General features: G+C 44.2%; 2 protein-coding genes and 1 non-coding gene across 3 annotated transcripts; all 3 read left to right on the top strand.

Moving 5' to 3' along the window:
- The first annotated feature begins 792 nt into the window (after positions 1 to 792).
- Positions 793 to 5,547, top strand: RPL23 (ribosomal protein L23). The gene is made up of 5 exons (XM_019638451.1): positions 793 to 894; positions 1,474 to 1,557; positions 1,836 to 1,964; positions 5,182 to 5,295; positions 5,413 to 5,547. The coding sequence occupies exons 1-5, from the start codon at positions 882 to 884 to the stop codon at positions 5,493 to 5,495; spliced, it is 423 nt and encodes a 140-aa protein (XP_019493996.1). The 5' UTR covers positions 793 to 881; the 3' UTR covers positions 5,496 to 5,547.
- A 2,330-nt stretch (positions 5,548 to 7,877) lies between these two features.
- On the top strand, positions 7,878 to 10,553 carry SPMAP1 (sperm microtubule associated protein 1). Its single transcript, XM_019638620.1, has 3 exons — positions 7,878 to 8,084; positions 9,447 to 9,546; positions 10,396 to 10,553. The coding sequence occupies exons 1-3, from the start codon at positions 7,878 to 7,880 to the stop codon at positions 10,551 to 10,553; spliced, it is 465 nt and encodes a 154-aa protein (XP_019494165.1).
- A 781-nt stretch (positions 10,554 to 11,334) lies between these two features.
- Positions 11,335 to 11,406, top strand: TRNAC-GCA (transfer RNA cysteine (anticodon GCA)). The gene has a single exon. It is a non-coding gene; the product is annotated as a tRNA-Cys (tRNA).
- Positions 11,407 to 14,086: the final 2,680 nt, after the last annotated feature.

The following is a 14,086-nucleotide window of genomic DNA, read 5'->3' as shown; positions in this document are numbered from 1 at the left end:
AAAATCTCTAATGCCAACTTCTTCCATGAAGCCCACACTGACCATTCTATTCGAAATTGCAATCTGTCCTTCCTTCCACTTCCTGATCCCTCTTACCTTGTTTTATTTTTTCATAATACTTATCACCATCTAACATACGCTATACTTCAATTATTAGAGCTAATTGTTCAGTGTCTAATATCCACTTTCGCTGCCATCCCAGCAGAATGTGAGCTCCATATGGGCAAGAATATCGATCTGTTTAGTTCCCTGATGCAGTCTATGTATGCCCAGGGCAGTATCTGGGATAAAGTGGGCGCTCAATTAATATTTAAATGAATATACTGACACAAGGAAAGAAACCAGAAGAATGAGGGAGGTTGAAGCTGTGAATGGGGTAATAAATCAAGATATCTAAAATACAAGTGGATATGGGAACAGGAATTATCTGTAGTGCTAGAATGTCACTTTTCGATTATTTCACATCCTAATGAGACCATTTAACGCTCTTTGTCCCTCGCCCTCCTACGCCTTACGTTCTTTGGGGGACTCTAGACAACACAGATGTGTTACGCAGTTATGAACCTCTAGTATCCAGCGAGGTCCCTGACACTTAAGTTCTCAAAAGATATTGGTTGGGTAAATTAACAAACCAAGGTTTCTGTGTTCCCAGCTACTTTCGAGCGCGTAAAGAGGACACACGAGGTCTCAATCACTTCTGCAGCCCTCAGCCCAACCCCCGCCCACTTTGAGGACTTATTACGTAATCAGACGGCGCCCTAGGGGAAGAGGCGGGTTGAGCAAACGCTCCATGTCACGTGACTAGAGCGGGCGGGGCGACGAAGTTCATATCCCAGCATCCTTTGTAACTACTTCCTTTCTGTCCCTTTCCGGCCTTCAAGATGTCGAAGCGAGGTGAGGTTTTGGCTTTGTAGGATCCTCCGCCATCTGCCGCGCGGTGGCTGCTGGCATTGCCGGGATCGGCAGCCATGGGCAGCTGGGGCGCATTGCTCTTTTCCGGGCTGGAGAGAGTGAGAAGGGACACCGCGAGAGCACTGGAAGGGCCCTCGAAAGTGGTGGTGGGGAGGCCTGGAGAGTTGAACTAGCAGAATCCGGACCTGATTCTAGACCGAGCCCCGCAGGATCGCTCCGCACCTAGCGCTGCAGTTAAGGGGTTGAAGGAAGCTGGACTGCCATAGGTCCCAGAATGGGGGACTTGTGCGTTCTAACGCCTTGCAGGAATTCCGTGCTGCAAAAGTTGGAGCGAGGACTGAATCGTCCGGGCCCCCTAATCTCAACGTAAGGGTGGTAATAGTGAGGAATTGGCTGTTTGCCATGAGAACTGGGTGGCACATAGTAAGTAGAGTCCTAGGGCGAATCTAGAATGTATTGCTTCCCAAAGCAAATGCGAATGAATTTATAGTTTGAGAATGTGGAGGGAACTCCGAAACATAACTGGTCAATGACCTCCCCTGTTTTCCTTCCTACCCGCAGGACGTGGTGGGTCCTCCGGTGCGAAATTCCGGATTTCCCTGGGTCTTCCGGTAGGAGCCGTGATCAATTGTGCTGACAACACAGGTGAGATCTTCGGCTACACCCTGCCAAACTCTCCCTTTTAAAAGCACTCATTGGGCCTTTTGCTAATGACCCACTGAGCCGTCAAGAAAGGGCAAAGTAAAAACACCGCTTTTGGGTGAAGTGGCAGCATCTTGTGTTGTTTTGCTTCAATCGGTGGTGTGACAAGGTGTTCCACCTTTGGGGAGGGAGAGGCTTTGGAAGTGTTGGGGAAATGTTACACCGGCAGAACTGCCTAATAGGCCCTCCAAAAAAAATATCATTTTGTTTACATCCTATAGGAGCCAAAAATCTGTATATCATCTCCGTGAAGGGGATCAAAGGACGACTGAACAGACTTCCTGCTGCTGGTGTGGGTGACATGGTGATGGCCACAGTCAAGAAAGGCAAACCAGAGCTCAGAAAGAAGGGTGAGAAGAGAAGCTGAACCCTTCTTATCTCTTGGTGGACAGTTGAAGACTTTTCCCGTTATTGAAAAATAGAATGATAATTTTACCATTCTCAAGGCCTCTCGAAGTTTGATTTCCTTTTTAAGAGTCAGTGTGAGATAAATATCTGCAATTGAAGTTCTGCTCTTGCTGTCTTAGAGACCATTCTCTACCCTGTCTGGTGTTACTATAGGCCTTATTGTCCCCTTGCTCAAGTGTAGTTGCCACGCTGAAGCCAGGGTTCATCTTTTAACAATGTAAGTCTTGTCACTTAACTAGAAGTTTTTCATTTGTTTTCAGTGTAAGCTGGGGGCTTCCCTGCAAATTGACCCTGCCATCTCACATACCTATATCTATGGAAACAAAAGCCCTGTCTGTGGTGACGTTTAGGGTTGTCTCGTCTATGTAAGGTCTTTGGTTCGTTGCTGATTTCTTGGCTACAAATGAACACAGTGGTACTTAGTGAATAAATTTTTTTTGATAGGTGGTTGAGAGCTCAACCAGATGAGATCACAGCTTTAAGACTTGATGCCAACTCAGGCAGGTTTCCTTTTCTGGAACTACTGATTTGAAAGGGAATAATGATACTTGCATACTTTCTCAAGTGGTGGTTAGACTTGGGTGCTGTGCTGAGCATGCAGAGCATCTGGCCTGTTCTTAGCACTTTGTAAGTATGGGGGGGACGACGATGATATTCTTCATTCTTTAAGTCAGGTTCTTTTTTTTTTTTAAGATTTTTATTGGGGAATTGGGGGGATGGGAACAGTGCTGGGGAATTGGGTGAAGGGGAACAGACAAGTTGCTGTCCTTTTGTTCTTCAGTCTAGTTGTGGAGGACATTGCTTCACTGGCCCAAGTTGGCACCATCATTGCGCTCTTCCCGGGCAAGGCAGATCAGTCGCCGGCTTCTGGATGGCTGCTCACTGTGGCTACTGACCACTCACGTTGGCTGCTGGCTACACACGGTAGCCCATGGCAACCCACCGCCACAGGGGCTGCAGCCCACGCCATCGCCGGCGACTCACAGCAGCCCAGCTCCAGGTTGAGCTGTTGTTCAGCATCTTAGCTGTGGAGGGCAGTGTCACTGGCCCTCATGTGGGATCCGAACCGGGGCCCTCTGGCGTCCCAAGCCAGCTCTTAACCATCGCGCCACTCGGCCGGCCCAAGTCAGGTTCTTTTTTAGATGAGATTGTGACTTGTCAAAAGTTTGACAAGGTTGCTTCTGAATTTCTTCTGATAGAAACTAAAACATGGAGCTGCTCATTGCTTAATCACGGGCTACTCCCCCAAAAGTTTTCCCAGTAAGTGTATGAATTAAAGGGGGCTTGTAATGTCCTGTGTGGCTTTAGAGCCTGATAACTTGGTGCATTTTCACTTTTCAACGCCTGACCTTTTCTCCTGTGCTTGCTTCATCTATCTCTACCCTGTGGCATCTTACTCTTCCTGAGAAGTCCTAGCCATCTCACAAATGTGACCAGTCTCAGACACATGTGGCAGTTACTCCTTGTGAGCCTGCATATCAACATACACACACCCCCACCCCGCCCCACCAACCACCACCTGTTTTTAGCCTTTTGGTCAGAAATCTTTGTTCACCTTTACTGTCCTTTCGCAGCCTTGGTAGGCAAGGAGTAAGTAGTACTGTGGTTAAGCGTTGACCAGTGTGTAGATGGGGATCTGCATGTATCTAGACAGGCCTTACTCTTAGAACACTTGCCTGGGTCTGAACTGTGGCCTAGGGAGCCATCAGGGAAGGGCGTGGGTCATCACTGTGGGTGAGATAGGATGTGCTTGTGGGTTTCACTCAGTTGTGGGACAGACCAGAGAACATGCTATGGTTCTAAAAATAGTTGTGAAGTTCCAACTTTATTAATATCTTTGTTCCTTGTTTCTGCTAAATGAATACATCCCCCCACCTTCGACTTATGTATAACACAGAAATGCAGAAAGGGGCAGGACTGGAAATCCAGAGTACTGAATTTGTGTGGCCTTGTTTATCTGCTGGATTCATCTGTGAGGATTTCAGTGGTTTATAAGTAGACCAGGGTCCAACAGAGGAGGCTCTCAGTAAACATTAGTTACTTGTCAGTGTATGTCTTTGTTAAAAACTTGATCAGAGGCTATATATACATAGATAATACTTGACTCAAGGATAGCCAGCTTCCCTGTCCTTTAAAAAAATCCTGTATTTCCAGTGTCTGGTCTTGAATAATGAGTTGTAACTATTATCCCTATTTTACAAGAGGAAAACATAAACTGCAGATTAACTTGTTCAAGGTCTCCAAGCTAGTATCAGTCAAGATTTAAATCTAGGTGTGTCTGACTAGCTCTTCCAAGTGCTGTGAATGCTTTGTTTTTAGGGCCTGGAAGTGTTCACTTTATTGTAGGTAGGGTTTTAAAAGTTAACTTATGATCTTGGGAAATGGTTCCTCAAAAAGTTAAATCGTAATTACGTAAGAAATACAAGTTGAATTTCAGTTATCCAACTCTTAGACCTTCAAGAGATGATCATTGTTAATATTTCGTTATGTCCTTTCCTGACTCGTATGCAAAAAAAAATTAGCTTGAACTTTCCTGAATGGGACCATTACTTTCCCATAACCTGTTCTTGCTGTACAGATGGTTGGCCTATATAAAAAAAATTACAGGCACACATAATTATTTGGGTTAATTCCAACTTTTTTCTCTAAAAGCATATGTGCCCTGCAGTTAGAAAGGCATATGAGATAAGGTAGTGTGTGGTTAAGATCCTGGATGTACTTGGGGAGTGTGTGTGTACATACATGCACACTAGCAGTTACATGTTTTCTTTGGGTAAATTGGTGTATAAATGAGTTTATATTTGTAAAACCTAAGATATGGGACATAATTACAACAAATTCTTGGAAGCAGTTTTTAGATCAAGGTATGAACTTGGAGGTTTTGATATATACTGGGATGGAATATTACCTAATGAGTTCACAGCTTGGCCTCTGCACTCATTCAGTCTGAGGAGTGGGGTCCATTCCCTGTTCTGTGATATTAGGAGCTTAACAGTACCCACCTGTTGAGTGGAATTGGAAAAAGACGAAGTGCTTAGGAAATTTCCTGCATACATTCTGTCCAAATTGGAAATGTTGGGGAGCTAGATGACATGTAAACTTCCTTGTAGTGGCACTGGAACCTAAGATTAATGACGGCTGTCCTTTTTTCCCTTGTAGTACATCCAGCAGTGGTAATCCGACAACGAAAGTCATACCGGAGAAAAGATGGCGTGTTTCTTTATTTTGAAGATAATGCAGGGGTCATAGTAAACAATAAAGGCGAGATGAAAGGTAAGAAAGGATACACATTGTTCCTTAGATTGTTGAGATTGGATGATTTAACTCTTGGATGTAGGAGTACAAAGGATCCTCTAATCTTATCGATCGCCTCATTCTCTTTTTATGCAGGTTCTGCCATCACAGGACCAGTTGCAAAGGAGTGTGCAGATCTGTGGCCTAGGATTGCATCCAATGCCGGCAGCATTGCATGATTCTTCAGTGTATTTGTAAAAAAAAAAAAAAAATTAAAATTATTTGCTCCTAGTGCTTGCCCTCCTGTTCGTTTCTGCATGTCACTTGATACCACCTAACCCTTGCCTCCTTTGTAAAATGAAACTACTCAGTGCAAAATTTCTGTGGGCATGTATAAAAAAAGAGACAGTCCTTGCTCTTAAGTGAGCATACAGGACTTTTGGGACTTTGCGATTTCTGCTATAAAAACTTTAGTTATTTGGGTTTGGAGTCCTTAAAATAAATTGCAAGTACTGCTTGATGACAGTTTTATCCCAGGTAACTGCCCTTCAGGTATTCGAGATAAACGGTAGAGTCAGATCCTAGACATACTCAAGGATTCCAAGGAGTGACTCGTGCATGTGTATTTGTGCACACTTGCAGTTACAGGTTTTCTTTGGGTAAATTTATGCATAAATGAGTATACATGGAAAACAACACGTAAATTTGCTTTCGTGGAAGGAAGATGATTAAATTGTTAGTATCTGCAGGGTTTTTGCCATCAAAATGTTTTAACAGAATGGCCTTATAACATGTGCCTAAACCCTAGTTTGAGAATAGAAGAGGATGCAGTTAATGCCAGCACAACAGGCATAAGCCCTGGCAAATTGTGCCAGAAGGTATTGAATAGTGTAGCTTTTCTTTCCAATTGGGAATTGGTTTTGGTGACTAATTCAGGGTCTGGGAAAAAGAAGCACTCAGCTGGTTTAGGTCAAATAGTCCAGCCAAAGACGTTGGAATCAAGTTTGTGTTCATGTGTCTACTATCTGAAAAGAGCCTTAAATGTTATCTGTAAGTTGGGTATAATGCAAGTGTGAAAGTTAGTGTATATGATGACACTAGTACCTAGTCATTTGGTGAGATGACTACCCTTTGTCCAAGATTAGGAATGGAATGTATGAGAACTAGAGAGCAGTGATTCTCAACCTGAGGAGTTAAAAAATGTCCAGGCCATATTCTAGACCAATTAAATCAGACTAGAGAGGTAGGGCTCAGGCATCGGGTGCTTAAAGCTGCCTAGGTTTCCAAGATGCAGCCAAGATTGAGAAGCAGTACTCTAGCGTGAGCCAGTGTTGGTTTTAGGAATAAACCAGGAAGTCTAATAAAAGACCTGGCTCCCTCCTAAGGCATCCTCCAGCCTGGAGAAAAACTAATGTGATGTGAAGCCCCCAGGTCCTCCATCGAAAATGAATTTTATCCTGTTGGCATGAGGTATACTCGTATGTATTAAATTTCTCACCTTTGCTTCAAATGTGAGGGGTGAGGGCCAGGCCTGTCGTCTTTCCCCATTGTGTTGTGTCCAGGTTTTTAGGTTCTTTCCAAGGTTTAATAGAATGGATTCAAACTAGACTTTTTCCTATTTTAGATTTGACTTAAAGGTGTTCTGTCATAGTGTAGAAATATTAAATATGCTGAGTATTGAATTGCCAGGATTAGTGATTTTTGTGTATAGGTTTATACATCTTTTTCTAATGTGCCTTCATATAATAAATATTAATAGTGAATATGAGTCCCTCCTTGAGCCTGTGAAAGGATAATTGCACCTTGGTGTGAGGAGCAGTTTGTACAAGGTGCTTTGATATGTAAAGCATCTATATAAGGGTTTATGATTCAAGGGGAAAACTGGGGAAGTAAAAAGTTTAAAGAAGGAAATAAAAATTATAGTCACATCAACTAGAGAAAAATTGTTCACATTTTGCTGTATCCCGACATACAAGTATATACATAAAATTGGCTGGCCAGAGAAAAAATATGGTAATATGTCAACCTGTTTTTTTAGAGTGTTAACAAATTTCTTGAGGAGGAATGCTAGCTGATGAATTGTGTGGGGAGGGGGGAAAGTGCTTTAAGTAGACTTCACTGGAAGTCAGGCGGGTCTGAATTCTGGTTCTGAATCTGCTGCTAAATGGATTTAAGGAATATGCCAACGTTTGAGCTTTCACTTCCAGTGTAAAATGAGACTTGGAAGTAGATGCCATCTGAACTCTGATCCATTCTGGGTACCCAGAAGCTTTTCAGCCTGAGGTGGGAAAACGTGTGATACCATGGGAACAGAGAAACTTGCTCTTAAAACCTAGGAAGCTGGGCCTGACTGCCCTCAAAAAGCCCATATTCCATTAATACTCTCTTCTCTTCAATCTCCTATTCCTCTTGCATAGTCTCCTGGTCATCCCTCACCTCAGGGCCATGCAAGCAACTTCTCCCACAGCCCTAAAAGTCTACCCCATTGAAGAGGGACAATAGGGTTTGTGTCGCATGGGTCCTGACACAACAATGCGGAGGGGAGCCTCCCCCCCCCCCCCCCGCCCCCTTAGGACTCTCCACTCACATCGGAGAGGTTCTCCGAAGCGGCTGTGGTTGGGATGGCGCGCTGCTGCGAGTGTCCTCTGCGGTTGGAAAAGAACTTCGTCTTGGATGGGGTGGCCGTGAGCACCATGGCCCGCACCTATGAGCACTTGAGGCCCAAGCTCTGGTCGGCGATTCCCCCTTACAACGCTCAGCAGGACTACCACGCCTGCGGGTACTTCAAGAGCCGTGTGGTTCCGCCCGTTTTGCGGAAAACTCATCAGGTATAGGAGCGCCCCCAGAATATCATCCCACTGTCTATGCCCTTAGAGGTTGGCCTTAATGTCGAGGACGACGTCCCAAACCTAGAAGCCTCAATCCTGGGTCCTCACCACCAGAGGGAGGCTTCCCCGGGACACTTACATCCCGTCTTCTTAATGAAACCCCGGAACTAACGGTGTTGAGCGCAAGTTCCCTGGGCTCACAGAATCACCCACCTTCTAACCCTGAACTTGAGAACGAGCTCTTTTTGGGTTTCTGCAAGCCTAGGGAACCAGGCTCAAAGCCCGCTTCTCCCACACAAATCGCTTTCATTGTCCTTTCTGACGTCACAAACCCACCCTTTGGGATGACCTCACACTGCAAATTCTCTAAAAGCTTGAAAATCCGTGTGACTCAGTGAACAAGACAGAGAAGCTGTCTAGAACCACCAGGCCTACCTACGTCCAGTGACGTGATAGTTGCTGGGTGGGCTCCCTGGCTTGGACCAGTGAGCTGACACGAGGGAAACCTCCCAAACCTCTGAGGACCTTCCTTCTCCCCAAACCTTTCCCTCGGGAGTGTTGCCCCTCCCCAGCAGAGTTCTTCCCTAGGATCAAAGATTTTAAGGCTACTTGCCGAAGGCTTCAATTTTTTTCACCACTTTTGCCTCCAATATTTGTGTCTACATATGTCACAATGGTATGGGTACGACTTAATGGGGGTTATTCTGTGAACAAATCTTGAGGGGTTTTGTGGTCCTGGCTGTGCGTGTGCGCGTGTGTGTTCAATACATGTATATATGAACACATATTTGTGTGTGCCATGCTTGAGTGTGTACTTGCCGTCTACCCATGTAACTTTTATAACAGAAAGAGCCAGAGTCTGGAGGGGAAAAAAAGAGAAAAACTTGAGTATTTAAAAGCTTGAAAATAGTTTGGTGTACACTTTAGAAACTCTCGTATGTTCCATTTTATAACTATTAATTGTCACAACCACCATTTGAGATAGGTATTATTTTCATTTAAATGAAAATGATGTTTATCAAAGCTTTACTATGCCAGACCCTTTATTTGAACTATCTCATTTAAATCTCACAGCAATCCTCTTTTTACTGATGAGGAAATTGAGGTCCAGAAAAGCTGTGTCATTGGCATATGTCACACAGCTTGTCAGTGACAGTGGCAGCAGACACTGAGCACTTAAGTATCAAGTTACGCTGCCTCTCACTGAGAGGCAATAGGTCAATAAGTATATTTAATCTGTCTGGCCCTGTTACCCCTGGCTGTGACCTCTGCGCCCTCCCTTCAACAAGCCTCAGGGGAGTTTGCATTGTTCATCTCTGAGCATGGTGACTGACAGTCTTCTGTATTCTATCTCACTTTCAGGATCATGGCGGTACAGGAAGGGATGGCTGGATAGTGGATTATTTCCACATCTTCGGGCAAGGACAGAGATACCTCAACAGGAGAAACTGGGCAGGGGCAGGCAAGTGCCACCTTGCTTTCAGCCTCCCCATGGTCCCAACCTAGGAAGAGTGGTGTGCACCCCACAGTTCAGAGAGAAACACTGGGCCTTAGAGAGACCTAGTTGGGGAGAAGAGGCCCAGGGACTACATCCTCCAGCTTTCCTTCTCATACATGAGCAGATGGTGTCACAGTGCTCCCTATATTTAGTTACTGAACATCTACTGTATGTCAGGTGCTTTTTATCCTCATACTATCCCCATGCTACAGCCTGGGAAACAGATTTAGGACGTTAAAGTGATTTGCTGAGAAAGGCTGAGCTGGGATGGGAGTTCCACTCTTTCCAACTCTAAAGCCTGCATTCCTCTCATTGCTCCCAAGCAGACTGTGTCCTGCCCATTTTCCAGGCCCAATTAAGCATCGGCGGGAAAGGGAGACGTGAGAGGGTGAAAACCCTCCTCCCACCCCAATTCCACCACCCCTTGGCTGCACTTCAGTTCCATGACCCTTTGCACTGTTTGGCCAAACTGAACTTATCCATTTCCTCCAGATGGTTCAGAGGCAAGGGTGAAATTTTCTCAGTTCTCCTGGGAGCAAGGCAAGTTCAGCCAAGCCCAGAAGTTTCTGGCCCTCCTGTACCATTCACACTCCTTCTGCACGCTATTCCTGGTATGAGGTTGGGTTCCTAGGAAACCATCTGTCTCCTTGACTTCACCAACCTTTGGCTTGAGACATATCAGGATTGAGGGTTCAGCCGGACATGGGGAGCACAGTGGCTATAGCTGGGTATCCTAATACCAGCCCTATGGGAGTGGGGAAAGCAAAGAGGGGTCTGAATGCAGGCTCAGGTCTCCCTCTGTCTACCCCCAAGGGCATTCCCTCCAGCAGGTGATGGGGCATGACTACTACAATGCCAATGTGAAAAACAACAGAGGGTTCAACGGTCTGTTTGGCTATCGCAGGAACACTCCAGCCCTCCGCCAGCACCCGTCTGTCTTTGGAGAGGTTACCCAATTCCCTCTCTTCTAACAGCAGCTCTTCCCTTCACATACCTCGACCTGAATTTCCATGACAGATGTTTAGATGAATGCTCAATGTTATTTTATATAAACATTTTTTTGCTTGTGCCTCCAAGTGTGCTGTTTCTTCCTTGAGGTGGGAAAAGGGGCAAGCTAGTTTCTCCACCCTCAGCTTCTCTACCCAATGGAGAGGTGGTGAGAGGAGAAAGAGAATCTCAGGCCTGTGCCCTTACACTCCATGCCAACAAGTGCCAGGTTTGAGAAGCCTTGGTTCTCTCCTGATAAGGAGGAACTACACCACCTAGACTCAACAAAGCTATTTCCCAGGTATTAGCAGGGCCAGGTCAGGAGGTGGCTATTTCCATCAAGAACGGAACAGGCAGTGCAGCCACACCCCTGAGAAGGATTTCCTGATTTTCCTGAGAGAGTCATTTCATCCAAAAGAACTGACATTTTCCTTCTCCTTTCCACCCTCAATTCAAGAGGCAGGGCATGAACAAGTTGATATCTGAGTTGATTTTTAGCCCAAGATTCTGACACAGTAAAACTGTGCTTGTGGACACTTTCCCTACTAATGCTATGTCAGTTTCCTTGTCAGCTAGTTTCCAGGCTGTAGTTTTCAAGTGCCCCCACCCAGTATATTGGGGGTCAGGAGAAAAGCCAAAGCAGATGGTGGATACAAAAGAAGGTGGAGCTCTAGAACACAAAGCTTGCCAGAACTCTAGTGTGGGTGGCACCTGATTGTATTGAGTCACCATAAGTGGACAAGGAGGACTAAGCCAACAGGTTGTGGGGGTATAGCTCAGGGGTAGAGCATTTGACTGCAGATCAAGAGGTCCCCGGTTCAAATCCGGGTGCCCCCTTCCTTCCATTTTTCACATCCATTAAATGGAAGTAAGTACTATAAATACTCATGTTCCTATTTACACCAGGTAGGGAAGGAAATGTTACCTCACCAAGTTTGACAACAGGAGGTATTTCCCCAGAACTGTTTGGGTGCAAAAAATGGATATACCACCACAAGCCCCCTATTTTTTTTGCCTAGGAAGAAATCATTGTAAGGAGAGAGTGTGATAATTTATGTTTCCATTCCAGCAGTCAAGGATTTGCACTCTCACACCCCTTTATTTCCTATTTACTAAAATTAGATCAAAATTTTGTATTAAATCAATTATGTTCATATTATCATGATCATATAAATACTCTTTACTATTGAGTCAATCTATAATACCTACTATGATAGCACTTCCTTCCTTGATATTTTTTTCTGAAGATAATACCTCACTTATTTGCATATTTTTCTTTGTGCTTATTGACAATTATTTTCAAATTCTTCAACAGCCTCACAGTACAATTACTCACCTGGTCCAAACCTATCAAATTAATTTTTGCAAGCTAGTCTGCCTTTGAGACCTGCTTCTGAGACCTGCCACCCAGTTGGTGCCTTGGGAATTCCCATTCCCTCTCCTCTGTGTTGGATTCTCTCTGTTTCCTGGGTCATGTCCTCCTTTTTCTTGGTTTCCTCCTTTATATGGTGGGAGATAACCCCCAGGAGCTTCCCGAGATAGAGTACATGGGAGGTAAAATGTTTGAATTCCTTCCATGTCTGAAAATATTTTTATTTTCCCTGAATACTTGAGAAGTAGTTTATCTGGGAATAGAATTCTTGAAAATTTTTTTCAGAGGTTTGCAAATCTTCATTGTCTTCTAGATCCTCTTGATAAGTCTCCCATGTGACCTGTTTCTCTCTACAAAATCTTAGGATTTTTGGTCTTGATGCTCTGAAGGTGTTTAATGATGCACTTGGTGATCCCTTTCCATTTAGAGATTCTTGTTCTATCTTAAATTTTATTCATTTCTTCTCCATCATTTGGGACCTATCTCTTGGGTTGGAATTTCATAGAAGTGACCATTTTGGTGTGTTTGCTCTCCATTTACAATGGCCAGGAAAGAATTTTCTTGCATTCATTCTTTCACTCATTTGTTCATAGTAGCCATAATACAGAATGCCTACTACATGCTAGGCATACACTGGCTGTTCTACACAGGATGTCAGTGGTTGGCTGAACAGTAGACATAATTCTACCAATACACACATTTGGACAAATGAAAGCTGTCTTCACTTTCCTGCCCTTTTTGCAGTATCTCTGTTTTGACAGACACATTCCAGGACAATATTTGAAGCTGCTTTTAACACACCTAGCCACCTCCACCTTTTTACCCTAATTAAAAGGCCACCCTTTTAATTAAGTGTTGCAAACTTAACACAGTTTGTAAGTATTGCAGGCAGGAGTGGAACCTTTCATCACACAACAGAACTCCAAACCTCAAGTCCTGTTTCCTATGAAATCAATGAATCTTTCTTGTCTCCTAATAGTCTTTAGGAGCCCTGGTAGCTTTGGATCTAATTCTACCTGGTGTTGCTGAGGAAGGTTTTGAGGAAGTTCAGCTGAAACTCTTACAAGTTATCTCGTACGAATTAACCATCAAAGTGAGAAAGAGACTTGCTCTTGTAATTTCCCCCGCCTTTTGCTCGCACAGGGTGCCAGCCACAATACTCAGAAGGTAAGAATAGGTCATGAATGAACTGAGGAAGGTCTAGTACTGGATGATGGCAATCCAACAGACTGGGCGTCCGAACTCTGTGGAGTATTTTACCACAAGGCAGCTAGTCTCTGATTCAATTCAGTATTCTTCGAAAGAAAAACTTCCCCTCTAAGAGACTACTCAAACCCAATTGACATCAGTTTTAGAGGCTTGTAGTTAGACAGTGTACAAAATTGATGTCTAAAATGGTTTTATGCCTTCCTTTGCTACTTAATAAGAATCGCTTAATAGATGGAGTCCATGCCACACTCCAGGGCTGTACTGCAGCTTCGTATTTTGTTCCTCAGTTTGCCCCCAGTGTGGGATGGGTACTGCAGGTATATGCAATTTGACAACAGCTAGCAAACAGGTCACAAAAATCACTGAACCGCAGAGTGAAAAGTCATCCCTTTTTCAATCCTTTTTCATCCGTGAATAACTGAAGGGAGAAAGTTTTATTTGGTATCAGCTCTCTAACACTTCTGATTTCTTTTTTTTTAATCAAAGAGAGCAGACATAGATATCTCGCTAATGTTTAATAATATTCTACTTGATTTTCCATTCAATTTATGTCAAGTGATACTGTTGTGTTTTTTTAAAAAATAGCTTTGTTGTAATTCACATATGATGAGGGTGAGGTCTAGAATGATGTCTAGTTGGAGAAGTGGTGGTAACAGGGGAGAAAAGAGCTGAGTTGTGAGGAGTAGGGATAGGGAGTTAATGAGTTCAATTTAAGTGCCTTCCAGATGTTCAACTGAAAATGCCTAATAGCCAGGCTTAAAACCCTGGAACTTGAGAGGGATATGACTGGAGATAATGAATTTGGGATTCATCAGCATGTAGATGGTAACTGAAGCCCTGTGAGTAGATGAGATCACCCAGGGAGAGCACGTGGTGTGAAAAGATCATAGACAGAACCTAAGAGGCAAGAAAGAAGGAGGAGGGGGAGGGGGAGGG

Source organism: Hipposideros armiger, unplaced genomic scaffold (assembly GCF_001890085.2).
Source record: "Hipposideros armiger isolate ML-2016 unplaced genomic scaffold, ASM189008v1 scaffold_40, whole genome shotgun sequence".
NCBI classification, from domain to species: Eukaryota; Metazoa; Chordata; class Mammalia; order Chiroptera; family Hipposideridae; genus Hipposideros; species Hipposideros armiger.
This window is presented reverse-complemented; position numbering and strand designations above follow the sequence as displayed.